Source organism: Lutjanus erythropterus, chromosome 12, assembly GCF_056507025.1.
Source record: "Lutjanus erythropterus isolate fLutEry1 chromosome 12, fLutEry1.hap2, whole genome shotgun sequence".
NCBI lineage: Eukaryota > Metazoa > Chordata > Actinopteri > Lutjaniformes > Lutjanidae > Lutjanus > Lutjanus erythropterus.
Genome location: NC_139328.1, coordinates 33,483,125 through 33,508,967, shown reverse-complemented (window position 1 = coordinate 33,508,967; position 25,843 = coordinate 33,483,125). Strand labels below are relative to the sequence as shown.

At 39.7% G+C, this 25,843-nt stretch overlaps 1 protein-coding gene and 1 long non-coding RNA gene across 2 annotated transcripts in view; one reads left to right on the top strand and one right to left on the bottom strand.

Moving 5' to 3' along the window:
- The window catches only part of brinp2 (bone morphogenetic protein/retinoic acid inducible neural-specific 2), a 345,188-nt gene that overhangs the window by 55,783 nt on the left and 263,562 nt on the right, over positions 1–25,843 (bottom strand). The window contains exon 6 of the mRNA XM_084732412.1: positions 18,138–18,374. Within this exon, the coding sequence (XP_084588538.1) occupies positions 18,138–18,374 (237 nt within the window). The remainder of the gene's footprint in view (positions 1–18,137; positions 18,375–25,843) is intronic.
- LOC146318278 (uncharacterized) lies at positions 6,967–23,679 on the top strand. The gene is made up of 3 exons (XR_014771652.1): positions 6,967–7,058; positions 18,193–18,399; positions 23,504–23,679. It is a non-coding gene; the product is annotated as an uncharacterized LOC146318278 (long non-coding RNA).

Sequence of the window (25,843 nt, the reverse complement as noted above, 5' to 3'; positions counted from 1 at the left end):
TAAGAACATCATTTTCCTGTGGCAGGAGAGGAAAAATAACCACAGATACACGGTTATGGTTAAACTAAATCAGTAGCTTGATAGTCAAATTAGATTAACTTGAGAATGAATTATAACAAATCCTAATCAATACCCAGTTTGATATTTCCAGCTCAATCCCTTCAAGCTGTTTAGGATCCATGAACTTCTGTTGTACCTTTCAGCTAGAACTGGTGGCAGAAATAGTGGTCCAACTTCACCTAACTGGGTCATATGCTAACGTTTGGCTTTTATCATACATCTTACACTCTGCTCTGTGAGCTCTATTGTATGTTTGATTGAATTGAGGCTTTTGTTAGTGTTGTAAGGCTAACACTTTAGGCCCAATGCATGCTGTCATAGCTCCAGTCCTGCATGACCCATTGTAGTATTAGCAGTAAAAAAAAAAAAAAAAAAAAACATACAAGAGAATTGATAAAAAACAATTTGCTTATCGTCCAGTAGCTCTCATGATGACTAAATAACCTGTCTAATTAACAAAAGATGTATGAAAGACCTTGAAGCTATCCTGAATGATTTATACCAAAGTAAACACCTCTAAGATGACCCAGCCATGCTCCAATTCCCAGGGTTCCTTCTTTCATTGAAAACAAACACTCAGCTTTTAAAAAGTTTAGGAGATTTTCTCCTGACTTGAAGTAAAATACGGCCAAGGAAAAGGCAAGACACACAGGGGACCCAATGCAGTGTTTCAGAGTATTACCTGAACTTAGAGGTTCCTACTCAGACCAGGTGGTTCAGAAAGGCAGTCAATTCCAATAAAAATAAAGCCACCACCTCCAAGTATTGAATCTGATGGCTGTTTAGCCTGAGGTCAAAATTATATCTGTTCATCTTTCAACAGACAGTATACTGCCACTGGCCATTTGTTTGAGAATGATTGCACAGGGACTCTTCCTCCAAATAGCAATTATGTGCATATAGCAACATCAACTGTCTTTTTTTTTTTCTTTTTTTTTACACGGCCTTGCACTTGCCTTTGGCTTGTGGGCCAAAGATGTCAAGATTTCACTGGGTGAGGATAACTTGGATCTTTTCTTGTTTTACCTGTCTACAGCAATCATTCAGAGCATATTACATTTAATCTTGCCAATACTTTCTACATAGTTATCTATCAGGATTTGGAAATTGGTTCAGGTGTTCAAATAGACATAGCAGTCCCCTTAATAGCTATCAGCAAGTTTCTAAATTGTCCTTGGAATAATCAGCTGATGACATTCCCCTTGAAATACTCCATTCTTAGTCCATATAAATCTGGTTATGGAGCAAATCATGCAAGCCTTATAGAATTTGGTAGAGACAATAGGAACATGTCCTGAGCAAGACCTTTGATCAAAGAAATTCCACTTTTGTCTGCTAGTTATTTTACTGCCAAAATACTTAAATATTAAGAACTGGGACAAACATATGGGAAATCGTTCTTAGAAGCTGTTTGGAAAAGGGCAGGCACTTTAAAAAAAAAAAATATTTGGCATGTCATTGGATGAACCATCTATCTATCACATCTTACAAAGGATCACTTCAACCAATCACATCAAACTCCTGCTGAAGCCGGCTGGGAGAAGAGTGAAAACATCCTTTCCACAGAGAAAAGCTTTCAGTGTCATTCTTTGCTCTTCTTTCAATGAAGAAATACCCTCTAGTTCTGATATAACTGATGCTATCACAGTATCTATGCTAACCTGTTCAGTATCTGCTGCTGTGGACGTTTCTCACTGTCATCACACTTAAAACTGTGTCCATTGCTGCCAGTAGGACACTGGTTGGCTGCACCACTTTTGGTGCAAGCACATATGGATAACTTGAAGCCTGGCAAGATGGATTCCCACATGATCTTGTGAATCCAGCTGCTTTTCATTGCACAGCATAGTCATAGTGAGCAGCCATTGTATTTATTTAAAGTTACGAACAGTTCTTGTAATGCTAATCAAAATACACATTTTTAAACCATAATTCCTAGTTAGCTCTGATTTAGAAGAGCTACAGAGTTGACATGTTATGGTTGAAACACATCTGATTGCAATATTATTTAATGACTTACCAGTGCTTCAGTAGTATTTCTGCCTTTTTTAAACCAGGAAATGAGACAGGGATCCTTAAGGTATAGCTAAACCCTTATCCTTAAGGAATGAATCCCCCCCCCCCCCCCCCCCCCCAAAAAAAAAAAAAAAAGAATTAGAGTGTTGGTATTAACAACTTTTATGATTCATCCCAATTCTCAAGAATGTATGATGTATTATTATGAGCTCAGAACAATAATTCTTGCAGGCCCGTACACTGCAGGGTTACATTCTGGCTTCTGTATTTTGTGTGTCACATACATTTTTATGCAGATGACAGTGTTTTATATTATACTAATGATTGGGTTCATTTAACTACCAAGAAATTACATCTTCTTCAATGCACTTCATGTAACTTTCAATGAGGACATCATACAGAAAAAACTACACTCATTTTCACTGCTAAAAGTTTTCATTTTGAGAGAGTGACACAATGAAAATATCTTAGCACCTGGTTCAAAGCCAGCCCAAGTTTGGCTTTTAAATACAAAAACACGACCAGCTTCCCACTGAGTTACTGGAGGAAGATTGAAGTTGTTTTCCTCTCATTTCTGAATCAAGGAGATGTCATTTAAAAAAATGCCCCATGTGTTTACTATTCCACTCTTGTGTTCTTTAATGGAATTACAACAATTACAAACACTCTCTCCCCATTCGGATTGACCAGTTCATCCTCCAAAGTTTCTCTGGGATTTTGTAATATGCTGATTTTAATTTATTGCTGGGTTTGTTTTAGTGTTTAATTCTCCCATTAATTTGTTTTGCTGATTGTAAAATATGCATCAGATCATTGAACACTGTTTTCACACTATTATACTGTCTTTTTTGATTGATGAAAATGTTGTAAAATCGATATTTCTTTTGTTGGGAGCTATCAAACTTTACTTTTTTTTCCTGCCTCTTAGATTACCAATTAAAACACTGGTGGTTGTGGTGTGTTTGATGTCTGACCAACATTTGTCAAGTTATGTTTCTGTGTGTTGAGATTTTAGGGACTATGTACAGACTTTAGACTTACACAGAGAATAAGCCTTCCTTTTCAGTCTCAGTGAAAAAAAAAATCTCTCAAAGAACAATCTGAATCCTTTCCGAGATCTTTTATTTATATGATATCATGGGCGCCGACTTGGGTTGGGTGTTTTAAGTCAAGAAGAAAGTGAGAGACATTGACACTTTCCAAAAACGTGTCAATGGAGTGATGCTGTCATGGTTTGGGGATTTCTGTTGGTTATTTCCTGTTTTATTTTGTAGTTGTAGTCTTCCCTCATGTGTTTTGTCTTCACTTCCTGTCTTTGTCCTTTTCCTGCCCTTTTGATTGTCATTTGTTTCACCTGGCCTGTCCACCTGTGTCTTATTAGTTCTTTGTCTATTTGGTCCCTGTGTTTCTCTGTTTCTTTGTCAGTTTGTTGTTACCCATGTGTGTCATCCTGCCATTTCCTGTTTTGCCCTCCTGTGTTTAGACCTTGTATTATTTTCCCTGGACTGTTTTTTTTTTTGTGTGTGTGTTTTGCTCTGTTGTGGATTCTTTTGTTTCTTTTAACCCTTAATGTTACCTTCCTGTGTTCTCCTAAGCCTTCGTCTGTTGTTCTCTTTATTAAATACTTTTGAACTGGTTTTCCCATGTGGTCTGTATTTTGGGTCCTAAGCAGCCTCCCCCCAACAGATGTCTGCTGTAATATCATTTAAACGATTTAGATCAGGATTTGCAGTTCTGAACTATGAGATCACATGTGATTCTATTGCAGTCGGTTTCTAAACACTTCCACAATGTAAACACTCAGAATCTGGATTAAGGGTTTCTTCACAGTCCAGTGAGTTCATCATGCCAGAGTGTAAGCACATGCTTATGCTTGTTTTCGCTCCAAAAGTACCACAAAACACAGTGTTGACAACAGCTATAACAAATGCCTGACGAACGAAATAAGGACGGACAGATAGAGGGCAAGAGAGAAAAAAAGACAAAGGAAAAAAAAGGGAGAAAAAATATTGAAGGAGCAAAGAAGACTGCTGTGCCAAACACAGTCCTCCTGTGAAATAAATGAGGAAAATGAAATGAGAGAGTATTGCCAAATCTTCAGCCGAGGCGAAATCCATCACTGAGACTGAAATAATCCCTCCTTCTTTTGTTGTTCTGACAAATCCAGGAAGTGCATGTGCTACATCTACACCCTGAGACAGCATGCTTTATGATGGCAATAAAGGCGTAAATGGGCAGAGATTCAAAGCAGCGGGGTCCTGATAGCGTTGAGTGGAATCCATGCCAGGACTATTTGTAGGTGGTTCCAAGTATCAAACAGATTCCTGTTAGCTTGCAGGGATGCTTTTTAATTAACATAATGGAGGAAGAGAGACAATTAGACAATTTGTACTGCATCGCAAAAGTATAAGAGGAGCAAGACGATGCAGAAGAGACACGGCGAAGGAACAATTAGAAGATGTACTGAGAGAGAGACAGAGATGTGAACATTTATGATCAGGATTTATAGAGTCATCCTTGACATAAGACTGGCAGCAGTAACAAGGTTACGACTGTTAAATAATGCTGTCTGTCACAGGTCGGACTACACAACCCAGCGAGGGGAACATCAGCAAAGAACGCTGAATACTGTTTACACAATTTTATTGTAGTTATAATAGTACTAATATCATAATGATGAATAAGCAAAAAAGCTCACTTTAAAAACTAAACAGAAATGTTCACTGCCGGCTGTGAGTTTATTAAAGGGTTGGTTCACTTACATCTAGTGATATTTACCATGCAGATGGTTTGAGCTTGACTTAATTATAACAGGACTGAAAGGTTTTCGGCTTGTGCAGCTCAAAGCATCAAAAAATACATGATGTTAAGTACAAAACCAGTGTCTCTTTCCAAAAGTCATGACCCAGTAACTGAAGATAATCCACAGACCTTGTTGTGAGCAGTTTCACGTAGGAACTATTTTCTTTCTATTAGAAGGAAAGTAGTTCCGGTGGATTCTAATGAAGGAAGACAGTAGTTCTGACAAGAAACTACTAACTACAAGGTCTGGTCTGGTCAGCATAGTCTCAATCCCTGCAACAATACCAATTTAATTTCAGCAATCAAGGTTACAAACCTGTATTGGTAAATAAAGTCATGTGACTGCTGTCAAGAATGATAATCTGTGACTGATACTGTATTTACTCACGTTGATGATGACTGATAATACTTTACTGCTAAGGGGACGCTCCATGTTGAAATAAAAATAAAGCAAACAAACCTTGGTGTAAAAAAGCTGCCATTTTCTTACTGTCTGTGTATATATCTTGCACAAGACAAGATCACATTTTTCCAGAATAATCAGTAAAAGGGAAATGTTTTAAATTCCCAAAACATCAGACATATCACTGGCTAGCAAACTCTTTTGGTGCTACTATGGTGCTATAAAGACATAATTTTGTTTATTTGACTCATGTAGACTGGTATGTCATGATTGTTCAGCATGAATATAACTATAATTATAACCATGGGTGAGTTTACCACTAAAATTTTTAAAAATACAGAATTTTTTCAGCTTACCTGGGACCCAGTCAAATGACAACTCTGTGTCCACTGGAGTCACTACATTGAAAACCGATCAACATCATTGTTGGTGGTGTTTTTCGACAGCCTTTGAGAACAAATCAAATTTGTTTTGAGTATGCTGGAGCCCTGACAGTCTTTCTTGTAAATTTTTCTTCATATTCCTTCGCTGCTATGCAACAAGGCAACACAATTATAGGACTTAATGATTCCCTGTAGATACTGTTGTGCTTGTGCCATAACAGGGTTATCATTAGTTCGATGTGTCCCTCTATTCTCTCTATTTTATTGAACAGCTGCGACTTGTGAACCCTACTTTTCTTCTCATGTATACTTCAGCAGCAGAGATGGTCTCCTTGAAAGAATCTGTGCTCTGTGGTGTACGTGCATCCTGCCACGGTGACAGCCAGATTGGGTTTGGCATCTGTGTACGTGAGCCGTGAAAAAAAAAAAAAAATTCTTTGTTGGTGTTGTTCGTTTAATCTGATGTTGTGCTTGGCCTCACGGTCTGACTAGCCAGCCTAATGGTCACATTACCAACCTGTGTCTTCACTGGACATTGACATTAGGAAATTGGTTCTGCAAGCAAAGCATATCCAATTAACAGTGTGTGACTGGTGTTGAGCATTGTGATGCAGCAGGCACAGCAGCTCCTCACAATGGGGACGTTATTCAAACAGATGCCTGAATTTATTCTGGACAATGTCAAGTCATGCCAATGTTGATATATGGTGAAAATAATAAGTGTTTCATTATCAGTCTACTAATGAATAGAACTATACAATATGTGGCTTCTCTAAAGCTGTTCTTCTGCCAAAGACAGGAGGTTGTAGCGCTCATTTCAAAGAAAACTAAATTGTGAGGTGAACAAAAGTTTGGAAGTTTGTTACAAGCTAGTCTTTGGGAAGTACAGCTAATGTAAAACCAGTTCTGGTTGGTATTAGGTATGGATGGCAGTGATATGTATGTATGCATTGACGACTGAGACAGTTTTTTTTTAAATTGACTGACAGTAAATTTCTAAGGTAAGACTTGGCGCAGCTGTTTGATCAAACATTGACCTGATATTTCATTCTTTACATTTAATGGTATATCCGTCCCTCCTTTGACCAACGTGAGCAGAGCACAGCAGAAGATGAAAGCCTCTCTCCAGGATTTTTCCACCTTCCTCGCTCACTCTTTCTCTCGGCGGGGAGTTAACACTGCCTCCTACCCACCCTTGGAGCAGGGAATTGAATCTCAATTACTAAGAAGCTCCGCCTGATGTTTCATGTATGAGTGACCTCATTAGCTACACCCTCCCCTCAGCCCCTGCAACATGTATGGAACTCATTCATTCCTCACACCAGCTATTGTATTGTCCCAGCTCAGATCCAGCTAAATCATGGGGATGCTGGGTGGAATATCCTACTGGTATGGTAAGTCTAGCTTCTATTAGAATCCCATTATACGACCGGCTCTTAGATTTGCCACTTGAACCTGTGAGTCAGTGTAGCATTGTGTCACCTGTGATGGCTCGGGTTGGCTAATTAACTTCTAAAGCCATACTTAAGCGGGAGGATTTAGCACAGGTCACTGGAACTTTTCTGATCTGTCATAGCGATTCCTCTCTGGTAGAATAATGGGTCATTCTGTACTCATGAATGAATTTAAAGTACATTATGCATGCATTTATTCTAATTTAATGTGACTTAAAAATGCCTACAAAAAGTTATTATGTGGCCACCAAATATTTCACAGACGTCAAGTTTTACCACCATACCGTCATCAACACAATGTAAGAGTATCACAAACATCCTGATTCCTTTTATGAACAGTGCTGGTTGTCGGCTAGCTACTGAAATATGTGGGCTACTGAAGCACAGGTGCACTAAGCCTACTCAAACTGCTCATGTCATCACAGAGGCACCAGAATTACAAAAGGTGACTATGAAAATACATGAATCAGTAAAATAAATTTAGGAGTGAATGGAGGCAGCAATACCAGTTTCTGCCAGATTCCTGGCAAATACCAGTGTCACAGTTATGGAAGGCTGTGTTAAGTTGCGTTAAATAGTCATGCACCTTCTGGCGTGCCCCATAGGACTCAAATTTGGACAAAAATATGAATGGTGGTCTACGGCAAGAGACAAATTATTTTTTGATTCCGTTTGAACTGTGCCATAAAATACACACATTGTTTTTCCAATTTAAAACATATCAAGAAAGGCTCAGTTTGTTGTACGTTTGTCGTAGTTTTGTTTAGTGTGAAACAAAATACTTCACCGACGTCAATCATGTTGCACTTTGTATCATTATCTTATCTGAAGTGTTTAATCTTTATAGTAAATTGTTTGTTCAGTTAATCCAGCAATTACTTACAGTTAAATGTTCTTTGTTAAGTAGCTGTTCATATGTCACACTCAAGCTTACAGTAAAATGACATAAACTTATTTTGGGGCCTGTGTTTTTACCCAAACACTGTCCCGGTAACCAGCATGCAATCCCAAAATATTTTTCAGTTGCAGTAGCAGTAGAAGCAATGTGGTAGTATTGACAGGTTTGCTGATGTTGGCATTGGTCTTACCTCAACTTACCTTAGCAGTTGTAGTTTTCTGTAACTGTAATCAAATAGTTACTTTTTTTGTATACTGGTTATGTGACCCCATTACATGTAATCCATTACTCCCCAAGCTTGTTTACTATGAAGCCATGTTGTTGTAACACATGCAGAAAATGTCTTGGCATTGTCTTGATGAATTCAGAAGGGGCGTGTCTGAAAAAGACATCGTCTGGATGGCAGCATTCAGTATGTCGCTCCAAAATCTGTATGTACCTTTCAGCATTAATGGGGCCTTTGCAGATGTGACAGTTATCCATGCTATGGCCACTAAAAGAAAGGAAAATACTGAATCATGCCAACCTTACCCTTTAAACCAGAGAGCATTTGGAAAAAATACTTGTTAGTGGGTTTCAGAGCTTGTGCGAAGCGCTGACATCTGAAAATCCTCATCACAAACAAAAAGCTGCATCACTGTACCTGAGCTGAGATGGTAAGACACTCAGAAAGAACTTTTAAGTCTGTGACGGAGGAAACAGATTACAGCACTCTGTAATAGGAATGTGGTGCTGCAATTTTATGCACACACTGTACAGAGGCAGGTATTAGGGAATCTGGTGCTAAGCCTTGAGGCTGGCTGTGTTTTCCAATTTCACAAAACCAAAGGTGTGATGTTCCAGACGCAACTTATTCACACCTTCCCAGGACATCTTGTCTCCCAAACGTTACATGAGATCTATCCAAAGAAAAAAAAAAAACCTTACAGTGGAGAACTCTTGTGATATGTGTGTGTGTGTGTGTAGCTATCAAGCTAGCTTTGGGTCTTTGGTTGAGGAAATGGTGAGTGGCTGAGGTTTGAGGGTATTATTCTCCTCTTTCCTCTCGCACACAATGATTTAGTCTCTTCTTTGTCCTCCTTCTGTCTCCCTGGAAACACACATGGACAGTCTCTCTTTCACACACACACACACACACACACAAAATCCTCGCAGTTGTTTTCCCCTCGCCACAATAAATTTATCAGCCCATCCCAGCAGACGAGATTCAGCCCAACTTCCCCGACACCGCCAGAAGCCAAAAACCACTGCGAGTGTGTGTGTGTGTGTGTGTGTGTGTGTGTGTGTGTGTGTGTGTGTGTGTGTGTGTGTGTGTGTGTGCGTGTGAAAAGTGAGAAGATGCAAACGAGGGGAAAGAGATAGTAAGACTGAGAGAGGTGGGGCTCTGAAAGTCAAACACTATTTGCCATGTAGATTACCCTCTTCTCATCTCCCTGCATTCATTTTTCATCCCGGCTCGCCTTGTGTGAGTCTGGTTAAGTGTCTGAAATTGTAAGTGGATTGTGTGTGTTCCTTAAAATTAGATAAAACTTTGATGATGCCCTGGATACATGCCTGTGGCTGTACAGTGTATGCCTGCCTGTGATGTCTGTCCATGTGTGTGTGTGTGTGTGTGTGTGTGTGTGTGCCTCTCCTTGATATTTTTAGCTCGTTACTCAAACACACAAGCCTCTAAAAGTACTCATTTTTTATGACAAACAGTGCAAAGTTAAGCTCCTGACAAAAACTATAACGTCAGCGGAACAAGAAAAGCCCGGCAATTACACGTCTTCCTCCTCTCTTTTCAGTACTGTCAGGGCGTCTCTATAAAGGTTTAATATGCAGCAAAAAAAGCAACTTTGCAAAGTCAGGTGCCGTCAAAATGAGGCTAAATGAATGCACAGAAATGCTGTTTGCCTCCGTAATGTCACTCACTAAGCAGTTTCTCCAAATAAATGGCAGCACACGCGCGCACAATCACCTGAGCTCTGCAGGGAAGCACAACACACCCACAAAGTTGAAGAAAAGCTGCCAGAAACCTGTCTCCAATTAAATCCTGCCTCCACCTTCCAAGTCATTAAGACACGAGCTGGTGCTGTGTTGAGATGCACACTCTTCGAGATAAAGGTGTGCACTAGAACCCATAAGAGAACCCTGGTTTCTGGTAGGATCTTTAATTAAGGTTCCACTTGGAAACCTTTCCAAGGGGTAAACATAAGGGTTATACTTAGAATCATCTACAAACAAGCCATCCTCACTAGAAAATCGTTGTGCAGAAAAGAACAGGCAGCTTATTCTGACTGACATGTTTGTTTATTGTTAGCCGGCACACCCTAGTGGACGTATTAAGTATGACAGGAAAAGTATAAGGAGCGAAGAAGTCTGTTTGTTTGACCCATCTATCAACCCCACCTCCTCCAAATGCAAAAGACTTTCACCCAAGAGACAGGGGTTTACGTCCTCTGTGAAATGCAAAGTAAACATATTAACTTTTCATTAACTGTTGTGTCACGTGACACACGTAATATAGTTATTTAACCCAAACCGCAATCTTGTCCTTGTCACTTTTGTGCCTAACCCTAACCAAACCGTGACTCTTACAACATAAACCATGTTTGTAATGTCATATGAGTTATGTCATATGTAACATAGTTATTTTAACCCAAATCATGATATTTTTCTAACCCAAACCAAATGCAACTGTTTTGCAACGTAAACCACATTTGTAATGTCATGTGCATTAGGTCGTTGCACAAGTGACATCACTTCCATCACGTGACATATGTAATGAAGTTATTTTAACCCAAACCACAAGCATTTGCGAGCCCTAACCAAGTAGTTTTATTGCCTAAACCTAAGTTGCCATGTGGCTTATGTAACGAATTAAGGTCCAGTAAGCTTGTCACTGCTGGTACTCTTCACTGGTAATATACAGGGTGTCCATAAAGTCTCTTTACAATTTAACAAATTTATCACAAAAGCAAATGAATAGACAAATCCGTGGAAATTAGTACAAAATGAAAAGTAGATATTGAAGTTTTCTTGCCTCATTTAATACACCTCTATATAGGCACCATTAGTTGCACGAAGCACATCAAGACGGTACTCGATTTCTTGCCATGTTCGCTGCAGCATAGTCTAAACAGTGGTGGCAATGGCATCAGTGATCTTTTGCTTCAGGTCGTTGATGTCCTATATCTTGGTTCGATACACAATATCTTTAACATAACCCCATAGAAAGAATGCGTATCTGATTTTGTTTCAATAAACCACAATACACATTGTGCCATTACTTGAGAAGTAGCCATTTTTAGGGGTTTATTTATCAACAGGGTACCTGAAATACACAAATGCAATGTGATTAAAAACTTTAATAACCACTGAGTACATCGAACAAATCTGATTAACATATCTCATCAATTGCTTTTTTTAAAATTTAAAATTTTTTAAATTGTAAAGAGACTTTGTGGACACCCTGTATGTCATTTTGGAACAAACTGACAGTCAACCTCTTCTGGCATTTAGGTATGAGAATACGTAATAAAAGGTTCCCTTCTTAGCTCTTTTCAACCAATATGGAACTGGCCCACCCATCAGCTTCTACCAAATCCCTTTTATATCCTATTGTCTGCTAAGGGTTCTATGTATTTTGTCATCATTCATCATTTAAATGATCTACAGTATGTTACAATTACCAGTGTTTAAATTTAGAAAACACTCAAACTATTTTAACGAGTAAAACATTTATGAAAGGCATAATATGCAACATTTTCCTAAAAAACAATGTGTAGAATCATATAAACACAACTGCTTTCAATTTTCACTTATGGCTCTATGTGCAGAGGCAGTGCTCTCTGCCTGTATTTCCTTATTTTTTCATTATTTTGCAGTGCTTGAGATACTTTACCAACCCAAAACATCAGTATTTGATGTCCTGGGAATGAGACTATCTTTCTGATGTGTCCACAGACAGCTCAGATAAATCCTACTGATGCTACCTTTAAGGACAGGAGAGGCTGAAGGTCCCTGGGAAACGGGTTAAAGGTGAGCACAGGACTGGCAGAATCAACAGCTTGACAGATTGGACACAAGCTTACAAGAATCTTTGAAGAACTCTTTCTTCCAGAAAGGATTATTTGGATGAAAAGGGTTTGTTATGGAACCCTTAGTCTCACAAAGAGCCCTTAACAAACCCTTTCTTCAGAAACAGATTCTTCAGTTCTGGGTAGAATCTGAGCTCTTCAGTAAGAACCCTTCGAGAACCCTTATTTCTAAGAGTGCACAAAGCAAAGAAGAAGAAGAAGAAGAAGAGGAAGAAGCTTCAGCCAATTTAGGAAGTGACGCCCGAACTGTTCTGCATCATTGCCGCCATTACATCACACACCTGTGTCTCGCTGTCTGTGATGAATAGTTTCGATAAAGCCGCCCGGCTTGGTGGAAATCGATTTAACGAGAGTGAGACACCTGATGGGGCCTCTGTCACCGTGGCTCAGCGTGCCGAGACACAACTTTCACACTGCTGCCTCTAAACTTTGTCACATATTAGCATAATATGTCTAATAATGCAGCAGTTTCCAACAAAAAAGAGAGTAAGCTGAACACAGATAACAGGCAGAGCTCCACTGAGAAATAATGTAAGTCAGAAGTTTTGTGTTTTTACAGAATGGATAAGTTGAGACAATACTGAATTCTCATTTAACTTTTCTTTAATTATCAACTTTCCTGTAAGAAAGCTTAGCTGAGTGGAAATGACTCACACTGCTATGAAGTTATCTTCTTAATTTCACAAGAGAGGAAAGAGCCTCCACATTATGTCTGCATAAATTCAAATGACTTATTCTTTTAATAATAAATTTCACCATTAAGAATAATATTAACTTGTTATCCTTTTTTATTCCTCTTCTACTGCTACTGTTACTCACACAACAGCTACTATTCCTTTGGGTACCCCTATTGCTACTACTATCAGACGACAAGTCAGACAGTGTTGTTGTGTTAAACAGTAGACAACTAATGAGTAATGGTTTGTTGTCATTTGGTTTGTCACTACTTGGACTTCCTTTACGTCATGTTTAACCAGAATCTGAATCAGAGTCATTTCACTCTGGTTTTTCATTCCTCTGAATGTACTTATAGACTGACAAACATACAGCTGAGGACAAAGACAACAAAACTGAACAAATAAAGGTACATTTATCTGTAAACGCTTAACATTGAAGGGTCATGGGTGGGTTGGAGCCTGTCCAAGCGGACACTGGGCGAGAGGCGGGGTACACCCTGGACAGGTTACCAGTCCCTCTCAGGGCTGACACATAGAGACTGACAACCATTTCTGCTCACATTCACACCTACAGGCAATTTAGAGTCACCAGTTAACCTGACTAACCTGCATGTCTTGCAGGACTGGACTGTGGGAGGGAGCCAGAATACCCGGAGAGAACATGCAGACTCCACACAGAAAGGTCCCGCACCACCGTGCCACTCAAGGCTTACAGCACTGGGTGGTCCCCATCAAAGTACTAACCAGGGCCAATCCTGCTTAGTTTAGATCAGACGAAATCAGGCATGTGGTATAAATAATAAATAATAAATAATAAATAAAGAAGAATAAAGAATGCATAAGTAAAAATCTTTTACAAGTCAAGTGTTTCAGATGTAAGTCATGAATAATACAAATAGTGCAAAGAAAGGAATATTGAATGAATATACATACATGAAGTGGATTATAATGTACAGTGTATGCATATACATTATGTACAGTATACAGGGTTTAAATTGACAATGACTGTACATGATTACATGTTCACGTTAAAAACAAACTGGTACACTTAAATTGTAATACACTTGGATGGCATAACATCACAGCTGCATGATTTTCAGTACTGACAAAAGTATAGATGCTCCCCTTTCTATTAAACTGAAGCTGTATTGAAGTGATGCATTGTAGTGTGCAGCACATGCCACCAGAGGTCAGTCTTTCTACTGTTGGACAAGGCAGCTAAGCTGAAAAACATGGGAATTTTGGGATAAAGTTACACAAATACTGTCTTATACCGTATACCCCTGAAAATATCATGAAGGTATAAAAATATACATATAGTCTACAATGGAACTGGATATTTGGGGGTTATGACAGTCCGTGTAAAGTCATGTAACTAATGTATATAAAGTTGTGTTACATCAACATTAGCCAGCGTCAACTCTGACATAAACACTACACACTGTGGTTAGAGAGCCATAGATGTGACAGAACTTGGTCTTGACTTGGTCTTAACCCCTTAAAGACTTGTCTCAGTCTCTGTACACTCTGATCTTGATCTTTATCTTGGTCTTGACTACATCTGGTGTGATGGATCTGCAGTTATGTTTCCTGACTAATTTAAGCGTTTACCAGTATCCCATAAGCAAATCCCATGAGGCCTTGCTTTAAAAGTTGGACACAGCACTTAAAATGTTGCATGTTGTAATCAGAGGCATTTTGTATTCACTCGAGTTGCTTGCTCATTTAGAGCTCACTTGACAAAGCATCACACTAACAATAAAGGGTAGAAACAGCTGGCTGACAGTCCCATAAGATGATGTCCCTCAACCCTGACTGGGAAAAAGACTGTCACTTGAAACTGTAGATAAACACTGCCCTGACTTCACTCCCACAAAACAACAGCTGTGTAGACCTGTCTCCATACAACGCTTAATACTCCTCAAACCCAAACCATGTAAGGTACAGGATGTTTTGGGGTTATCATTGTTTAGCACAAGCAAAAACATGAGACAGGTCACATAAAGTCATGTAGTTAATGTATATAAAGTTGTGCTACATCTATATTAGCTGAAATCAGCTATGACATAAATGCTATACACTGGTCAGAGAGCTAGAGATGTGACAGCCCTGGTCTTGGTCTTGACTCAGCCTCGCTCTGCCTTGGTCTTGGTCTTGACTTGGTCCAACCCGACCAAAGTCTTAAACTTATCTCAGTCTCAATACTCTCTGGTCTTGGTCTTGACTTTAGGTGGTCTTGACTACATCATTAGTGTGATGGATCTATAGTGATGTTTCTGGACTGTTTAAAGCATTTAAGCCTTTTATTTGTTGTGCTATAATTGTAGCTTGTGGGCATTTTTCAGCTAACACAAGTTGGACACCACTAAAATGCTGTATGTGTCAAATCACAGAGATTTTGGATTCATTTCAGTTGCTTGCTCATTTGTTCACTTGACAAAGCATCACAGTAACAATAAAGTGTAGAAACAGCTGACTGACAGACCAATAAGACAATGTCCCTCAAGCCTGATTGGGAAATAGACTTTCATTTCAAAATGTAGACACACTGTTGTGTCTTTAGTCCCATAGAGCAACAGCTCTGCTAAAGTTTTCTCCATACAACACAACATAAACCATGTAATGTACAGCATACTGAAATGATTCTCATATATCAGGCTTTTACATAAAATGTCTTTATGAAGAAAATGTGCAGCAAATGAGCTGTGATCCAGGGAGGTTATCACGCATCATCGATGACCGCACTCTATTTGTCAGTAAATATCACAAGTGATTATGAACACAGCTAGAGCAACACTTCACAGGTACACACTGCATAAACACAGTGTTATTAAGAATGAACTGCATCCAGCTTGGAGCTATAAATCATCACCAGCCCACCTGCTACATCTGTAACTGGAACAGAACGATCTTATACAACATGGTCCCTGTCCAGCTGTCCAGAGCTCTTTTCTCTTATGTACTGGAACACAGTCAGTACATCCTCAGCCTGCCTCTACAACTGAGCCAAAATGGTCACGATCATGTAACTGTAATGGTATTTCATCAACTGAGTGTTATGTAATGTGAATTCAAAGCCTCAAACAGTGTCTCAAAGAACAACTTATTCATCACTTGATTCAAATTCTTGCAATTATTCACTAGAAGGGCATTGGCGCAAAGGTTTATTTTCAAGGTTACAGCTTTGGAGAAAAAATAACAATTTGCAGTTTAAAGACAGGGGTGCCGTGACCCAACCCTGTGACAAAGCAGGAATAAATGCAGTTGTAAAATTGCAATAGATGAATAAATTTCATTGGTGTTTGAAAGGATCCCAAATAAACACATAACGTAGAATATTATTCTGAATATTTGATGTACATGATGAGGCATAGTGTATTTTGTTCTCACGTGTTACCGGCCAAGTACACCGAGTGCTTTAATTAATCTGTTAACAAGCACAAAGTGATCACCATCACTTTGTATCATTAAAGCAGTCAGTAGAGTTAGTTGTGGCTGTGGCAAAAAGTCTCCCTTGCTGCAGAAAGTCTCGCACCAAGTGAGTCAGAGCTTTTTTAGAGTTTTGCTTTTGAACTTTGAGTGATAATTAACTTTATTAGGCTGACTATATCTAACATCTTCTGCTGCAGACGCACCTGCAGCCCCTGGACGCAAACACAATATGGAATCTACACCAAACTACTAGGTTTAACGAATTTCATTTCTGGCATAGTGTGCTTCTGCTCCCAAGATAGAAAATGTCTAATTTTCTGAAAAAATATTAAGCCCTACACCTCATTACAGCACACTCTAGCAATGCATTGGCTGACATGATTTGCAACCCCACAATATTCAACCAAAGTCGGTGCCCATGGCTGTCTGGATTTCAAAAGGATGATAGACCTGGAATTATTGTTTTTCTTGTCTGGTATTTTTTCTTCAAGCATCTTTCCTCTTGTTTTGATTACTGCTGGTGTCTGAATTTCGCTTTCTTAATGGTTCAAACATTGTGTGACCACCCTACGGGAAGTGCAACTCATAATCCACAAAGGAACTTCCCTTCTTTGGTGAAATGCCTCTTACTGTTTTTGCTAATAAATAAGTTTCTCAGTTTTCATTCTTGATACTTAACTTCTTTAAGACATTTCAAGCAAGTCAGAGAAAATGCAAATGAATGCTTGTTTCCATCCCCTACTGTTAGGCAATTATTAGGGTATTGGTTAAGTTTATTGGTTCATCAGCAGTGGGTAGCGTTATATTCATAACACTAGAACTTTTTTGGTAAGTGTTGCCATCGCCATTAGCAGCATAAATTCTTTTGCAAAAAAGTCAAAAAACACCTCAAGAGAGCACAGGACTTTTTGTGAAATTGAGGGAGTCTTTTTGAATTTGCCATTTCCATCAACATTTAATACCGCAACACTACTTTTGTACTTTTGAACCATCCAATAATAGCATCAAGAATAAAAACTGGGAAATGGTAAGGTTAAAAGTAACGCATACTCATGACTTATTTTCAGTGGGAATATCTTGTTGTTCTACAAGCAAAGTTTATGCATTCAGAATCTTCTTAAACAGCAATGTAACATCCTGTTTTAGCTTGAACCCACCCCATCATGAATTCAGAACTCTTCTTTCTTCAAATCCTGCACACAGACCCACTTCACTACCCCTGCAGTCACCCCATGAGCACTGACACTCTCACCACTCTTAAGATCAGATCCTTAATCCAGCTTCCCTCTTTCTGTCCTCTTGACTTTCAGCACCGACATGTTTCAGCATTTTCAGCCTTGTTAATGCCGAGATAATACTTCATCATCTGGCAAATAAAGCCAAACTCCACCTTCACCAACAGCCAAGACTGTGGCACAGAGCCACTTGAACTGAGAGCAGCAGAGGCGAAGAGTAAGAGAATAGGGGATGCCAGCCTCAACGATAAGGATTGCGGGCCAAGTAAAATGCCACATCGGGTTAGTAAATCTAGCAACTTACTAACCCAATTCAGCAGCAGTAGAACAACTTAACACAGAGTTTTCATAACCTGCTGATGATGGTTGAGTTGATCCTCGTGCTCCCGCTATCCACTGCTGCCTGTGATCATGGCTTCAGTGCCATGAAGTGCGTTAAAACAGACTCTTGAAATGCTGTGGAAACTGCTATACATTAGCATTTAGGGTCTAGCAGTTGTCAGTGCTGAGCGTGTTGTACAGAGAGGGCTGTCAGCAAGGTAGCTTTGCAGTGATGACATGACCAACCTAAACTTTATTCAGGTTGCTCCTGTTTTAAGCACTTAACCAAAAGCTCACTCACACACCCACATTAAAAGCAGCTTCCACTTCAACGCCGATCAAATGATTTTCATATTAAGCATTCCAGTCCGTACCTGACTCCATGAACTCTTGGTTGAAGCTGCTCCAGGCCTCTTTGCTCTTCTCCAGGTTCTCCTCCATGACCTTGATGTCGGCAAAGGGACAGTTGCATTCTGGGAAGCGGGCAGAGCACCGGCACCAGCAGTCGTTGTTGCGGCAGAGCAACTCGCCCTCCGAGTTGCACGCCACATAGCTGAGGGCCGCCTCCACAAAACGCCCACGCAGGAACTCTGGCAGGACATCTTGCAATCCTGGGAAAAAGAAGAAAAACACATGGTGAGGTATTTCTTCATTTTCAGAACAAAGTGCTATTTTTTTCTTATCGGCTGCTTCTCCATGCCTTCACATGTTATTTTTGCAAAGCTGAAAGTAGAACTGTTGAGGCTGTGGAGATGAATTTTTAGCTTTTAGGTATGAGGGAGTTTTTGATACAGTAAAGAACATTGCAGAAATTCTTAGCACAGCATTTGCACTCCTACCATTTCTTACAGGATTCTAAACATTAATTTTCAACACATCAAAGTGTTGAAAATTATATTTCTTTAAAAGCAAAAATCCTTGCCACCTTAGCAGCTTGGAAACACTGCTGTTGGATGGAAATCTATCTTTGAAAATGCATATTTTTACAAATTACATCCAAATGTTCCTTTAAGGGCATAAAATGTTCAACATATAACATGATTTTTAATTATGTCATATATACACAGTCTCTGACACTAAAATGACATGTCTAATTCAAGCTTAAATATATGCATGAGAATAGAAGCTATTAAAATGCTCATCTGCAGTACAGCCAGTGTACCATCATGTTATACTGACACTAATAACATGTCTTATCATGGCTGAGGCCAATAGAGACGATGTCTGCAAAGACAACAGCTCATCAGCTGGATCTGTCTATTGTGTTTGTTGCTCTCGTCTGAAAAGAACTGTCACTTAACCAAATTTCAAATGGCTCTCTGTTCTCTGGCTGATTGGGTGATGAGACTTCAGCTATGTTCCTGTGTGGCGGTTTTATCACAGCGTGAGGAAAACAGGTTGTTTTCTCCAGAGGAACTCAGCCCGTGTCATTTTCACCGGCAGGTCTTGCAGCAGGTACATAAGTGCATATACAGTGAGTTTAGAAGGCCGCCCAGGGGCATATTTTAGTAGGTTTGGGAGCTATCAGTAGCAACTGTCACCCAGTCTGCAGTCACCATAAACAACCTGCCACGGGTTGTTTCCTGTCTGCAGGCTTTATTATTTCTTCTCCCCACGGTGTGTTGAAGATGCTCAAATCATCATCGGAGCAGTTTTTTTTTTTTTTTTTTTAAATGATATATTTTTAAAAACAACTTTTGTTGTTTAAAAGCATATCCAATTATACAGCTCTGATGGATGTTTAGCCTTGTTTCATAGGCATATTTAATATGTAGACAGAATAGTGAGGAGAATTATGCTTCTTTGAATGGAGCTGGATCTTACAGCTCCTTTCCTTTGTGATAGGATCTTGATAAGAACCCTTTTCAACCAAAGAACCCTTTTGTGAAGAAAGAGTTCTTCGAGGATTATTGAAAGCATGGGCACTAAATGATGTTGTCTCACTTTAAAGAATGACAACTGTAGCACAGATTGTTAAAATGATACATGATCACATACATATAGGATTCAATTTTTTGCCTCATCTGTAGAATATAATATGGATCTTCGTAGAATCCTCAGAAGACAAAAGGGTTATAAAATTATAACTTTTAGATCCTTCTGGATGGGTTTTACATGACACCCTTGGAATATATAAAGATTCCACCTTGGGTGAGGTCTAGATGAAACTCTTGGAATATTGGAGTTCTTGATTGAACAACCTTCAGTGAATGTACTACTCCTGAATTTTATCGCTGCATGACCAAAGGTTTTTCTCATGTCTCCTTTCCCTACTGGCTATGGCTCTGCTCTCCTACTGTGTCATATGGTTCATTGATCTGATTGGTTGAAATTAGCTTGTGCTAATCTAATGATTCATCCAATCACCTGCTAAGAACTTTCTGAAAGCTTCTGTCCTTTTCCAGTTTTTAAGGACGACTTCTCAGATGGTTCTATATAACAAACCATCTGGCACATCAGGTTAGTGAAATTTGGGGACAAAGAATGTGTCTCACCAAGTACATCTTCCTTGAAATAAACTTGAATTGCTTGCAATAGTGACATCACTTCAAACTTCACTTTTTTTTTTTTTTTTAGCTCTGCAAGTTAGTTCCCTCAGTTTTTCCCAGTAAAAATAAAAATTTGCACCCCCTTATCCCTTTACCTTAATGAAGACAAAGTAACATACAGCCAGCTGAATTCAGCTATATCACTTGTGTTAAGGTGTATTGAGGCTGATAGCTATGGTTGGATATGAACCAAACTGTACTGCGCGAAAACTGCATATCCATTATCACTTTCAGTGTGCCGAGCTACACTGCGCCACATCTGATGGACCTACTCTGGAGAGGGGCCAAAGTGAGCCCGACCCTCCTCCAGGAGGGCTGCAGTGACGTCTCGCTGGCTGCAGCCAACCTGTGATGACCCTCAGCTCATACTCAGCTCATGTGTGTGCAGGAGAGCAGAGAGTTTCTTAAAGCCTCTTTATGTTCAGCTCTCAGTACTTTTGTAGCTTCTAACAGAATCTTTATGTAATGAAATGTAGTTTCTCTCCTGTGTTGCTGTTTGCTGAAAGTGAATATGAAACAGTAAAATAATGCAGATACCTGAAAGTACAGTGTCAGAGTTGTGTTAAGTTACTGCTGATGAAACCCACGAATTAAAACATTTCCTGTTTGTGCTGCTTCATAATGAAAGCGTTTAAATAACGGAACAACAGGGGACTTTTATTGTGAAGAATTTAAAGAAAGAGTGTGTTTATCCCAGAGTCATATATAAACAGTACATCCACTGATTTTCAGGTAAAAAACACACCTTCTATTGGGTAACCCTGTTGTAATGCAAACCCCTGCCATGCTGGGCTGACGTGCCGAGTCAAACCGAGTCGAGCCACGCCACCTCGGTGTATGGAAAAGGGCCACTGGATTACATCAAACAAGTCACCATTGGTCCACCACTGATCACCATTCACTTAAATTCTGACCTTCAGTCAGCATAAAGGTGAGTAGGTAACAACTGAATTTTCATTTTTGGATGAACTATCCCTTTAACAATCCCCAGTAGCTAATATATTGGTCTAATCACCAAAACCTAGCAGCTGAGTGTACTGCACTATTACTTCATATATCAGGTGATCCACTCATTTCACTTCTTATTTGTACTGTCTTACAATAAGTCACAACACCTATCATATTCAAATGACTGGTATCTATTCATGACATTTCCCAGGTATTTCTCTCCTGAGCATGCCTTTTTCACTGAAGACATTTTGACATTTCACCGTAGCAAAAGCACAGGTGTAAATAATAAAAACTCTGATTGCTGAATTCCATTAAGCGCTACAGTTTGTTCATGCTGGCTCCCTGTCATGGCACACTTGAAGAGAACAGAGCCATTGTTAGCGTTTTCAGTAGCACCTGTGGTTTCTCTGTTTCTGCCAAGTCAAAAACGTCTGCTGTGAAAAAGGCCCACTGGCAAAGTTTTCTTTAACTACCAGCGGAATAGAACATACAGTACAACTTAAGAACTGGTTATTAAATAGCTTATGAAATTTACAATGTTCTAATTGAGGACCCACGCCACAGAGTTGATAACAATTAAAGGCTCAAGCTGTGGGAAACGCTGTCCGTCTTCTTGCCCTTTAACAGCGGGGTAACATCACAGTTTCAATTTCACTGCTTTCATTATTTAAATGAGGCTATATTAAAAATAGAGTGGTATGCTAATTACGGTGCCAAAGTTTCATGACTGCACAGTCTATTGAGCCGAATCAAAAGCTGATGTGTGATGTTAAAAGTGCACCGTCATCTGTTAGGAGCCGGTGGGTGGCTTTTGGAAGACGCGCGGCGCGGCGTTCACGCTGCGTCTCTGAATCTGTCTGTTGGTCCATGTGTCTCTTCCTGTCTGTCTAATAATCAGCAATTTGTTGTGTCAAAAGCTTCCTCTCTCCCCGCTTCACGATCTCACTCTGGATGATTTTCAACAGCCAAGTCAATCCCACTGTGCCCTGCCATGAATATGCATGTCTCTTCTTTGGTATTTACTCTTTCAATGGCTTGGAAAGAGATGTAATTAGTCGCATTTCTCCTCTTCCATGGTTTGGCAGGTGCTTTGAGGTTTTTGCATGTGTGTGTGTGTGTGTGTGTGTGTGTGTGTGTGTGTGTACTAGTTGCAAGTCTGGCAGGGGTTTCTTCAGTTTGGGAGACAGCTAAATAACACTCCCACTTCCCATCACCAATCATTGCCGCACTTCCTCTGTCTCTCTCCCACCTCGCAGTTTGTTGATCCGTCTACTTGTCCTTTTTTTTTTTCCTCCTTCCAGTAATCACTCTGTCACATTTGTCACAGAGATGTGGTAATTTTTCCATACTGCTCGGACTTCGTAAGGACTTATCTTTCTGCTACTGCAGTGGTAGCAGAAGTCGTACAAGTGGCTCAGAAAGCACAGCTGCTTGAAAGAGAAACCTAATCACAACACCACCACCTGAGCACCACCTACATTTTCCTTTATTATTATTAAAACTTTTCCCAAGTTGATCTAACGTGTAAATTATTTGTTTTTTGTCTTCTTTGGGAAAGGCAGCATTTACACCCAGGTCAAATGACTCTGCAGGGGTCATGGGTGTGTTTTGGCTCTGGCTCTGGTCAGCAGTGATGGAAACATGACGGCTGGTTAGACACAAATTTTTGCCCCTTGTCATTTCACCGTGCTGAATGTCTGGAGGTAACTGCCTGGCTTTGGCCAATCAAATAGAAGAGGACGGGTATTGCAGAAACAGCAGGATTCTGAGTCAGAAATGACCTGGAGCTGAATACAACGGTGGTAACCACATACGAAAACAAACAGAGAAAAAAAGTGGGCCTGGGGCAACATTTTTGCCAAACTAAGCCTGGGGCAACATTTTGGCCAAATTAGGCCTGCATGGAATATTTTCACCAAACTGGACCTGGGACAATATTTCCACCAAAGTGGGCCTGCAAGGGACAACCCAGATAAAAGATTTCTGCCAAGCTGGGCCTGCATGGGACAATATTTTCACCAAACTGTGCCTGGGACAACATTTCCACCATGTTTGGCCTGCATGGGTCAACATTTCCACCAAAGTGGGCCAGCATGGGACCACACTTCCGCCAAACTGGGCCCGGGACAACATTTCCACCAAACTGGGCCTGTATGGGACTGTCAGGAATCCCAACTCTTTAGTTTGTTTTCATGTGGTTTTGTTTTCATGGCTCATCACAAACTCTCCTGTCATTTCAGATCATGCCTCCCTCTCAGTCCATGCATCTGCTCATTGCCTGCACCTGGTTTTCTCCGCCCATCTCCACACCTGTGGCTCATTCTCCCATCAGTCCTTCAGTATATATACCAGTCCATTTTCCCCTGCTTTCTGCCAGGTTGTCTTGTGTTCCTGCCCAGCTATCCAGCATTTTCCCCTTTTTCTCTCCCCTGGAATCCCTGCTTGCCCCTTGTCCGATCTGATTTCCTGGCTTTGGCTCTGCCTGAACTGATTAAGTAAAGTGAAATTTCCTGCAACTCTACTGCCTCTTTGTCATGCGTTTGGGTTCAAATCTGTACTGATTATTCTCACAGGGACAACACTTTCACCAAACTGGTCATGGGACAACATTTCCACAAATTAGGCCAAAACTTTTGCAGAACTAGCTGTGTTTGGGTGGGTTGTACCAACACTTTGATATTCATCAAAGCACCTCCTCTTGAAATGTTTTTACCACAGAAGCGTCAAGCCGTTGCCGCAACACACAATCAGCTAGCTGTAAGCTAGTTCAAAGTCAAATAACCACCTCAAAAATGTGGACCTGTGTTCCTGACTTTGAGAATCATATAGCAGGCTGTGTGAATCTATCAGGGTTACAACTTTAACTTGTATTTCAATCACAACCGCAAGCTAAGAGACAAAACTGGAAATTGAAAAACTAGGCCCACTTTTATGTTGATATAAGTTAAACTGCATTATAGTTTAAACAGCAATCATTTGACAAAAGAAATCTTAGCATAAGGCTCATTTCCTAGAAATACTATTTCTATATTATCTCAGTATGTTCTCAATTAATAATAAAGCTTTCCCTCTGCTTGCCCAGCCACAATTATTTGCTGCTACTACCTCCATGATGGAAGAATACCTCTCAACACTGTTAAAATTAGTAAGAACTTCACATTAATGTTCCCTAAATGTATGTACAATATAAAAGTGGTCTGTATAGTATGTGGTTTTACAATAAGCAGTATTTCAATACCAGTAGATGGCATAGTAACTGTGTTGCTGTAGAAAAGAAAGGAAGAGAAAATGTGTTTTGTGTTTCCAACACAAAGGAACATAATGAAAGTGGAGAGTGAACATGAGGACGTTTTATACAACATGGCCATCAAGCAAAATGAAGCACTTGTTGCTCACTCCTCCTCTTTTCACCTTGCTGTTTTTCACCTTTGACACACGCTGTTACGGCAGCAGCACATCGGTATTCAGAAAAATACTCTTCTTGTTCATCATGCAGCTCGCATCCGCTGATACAATGTGAATAAAAGCACACACTTCAACGTGTCGCACAAAGCGTCTGGGATGAACAGAAACGCCTGTTTGGCATTTCATGTGATCTGAAGCCACACAAGCTGCAACAGTGCAATTAATTCTGTATGAATGTCACTGAGGTGGAAATGATATGTCATGTTGAAGGCCTCTTTTAACCTCAAGAAACCAGACTCTTTATGATTCGTCAGATAACCATGAACTCTGAAAGCGGTATTAGATGGAAATGAATCACGTCCTCAACATTTGAATGGAAGCTAAAATAAAAGCCTTTTCACCAACTAGTTTTGCATTATTTCTATTTCTATAGTAGTATTTCTATAGTAGTATTTAATTATTGTTTCATTGTTTTTTTTAAACAATGACCACTAGAGGCAATATTTCAATGAGACAGTCCCTGCTCTGCTTGTATTGTGTTACTAAAATAAGCAGGAGAACTTGGTGATGAGACCTGATGCTGGACTCCATGATGGTATTTTGACTTCAGTTTAAGATTTTCCAGGTTTTATTTGGTCCACATTTGGGTTCTGATCCGCATCATTTTCAACAACTCAGCCAATAGATTTGAAGTTGGAATGAGGTTGTAGTTTTCTGTTTACTCAAAAAGTAATCGAACTTGAGACTGAAATGCAGAAATGCTGAATGATGGCAAAAGTACATATATTTGGTACTTGAGTAAAACTCAACTTCTTTGCTCAAGTAAAAGGTGAACAGTACAGGCTCTGAAATGTACTTAGAGTGTAAAAGTAAAAAGTTGCCCTCTGTCAACATGTTTGTATAGTAAACTTCCTTTTAGTATCACAGTGCTGTAGATAGAGGGAGACGGTGATTAAACAGGAGAAACGGAAAATATTCTCTATGAATCACTCATTAAGCCTCCAGGTTGCTACCTTCTTTAGTATCCTTGTTTGATTTATAATTATCATTAATCTAACATTTGTGTCATTTTATTAATTACATACTGCTCTATGGAGGGAGTGTGGGGATTAATCACTCAATGAATTAATCAATCACCAATCCTCCGTACACTAACGCTCCTGAACACGGAGACT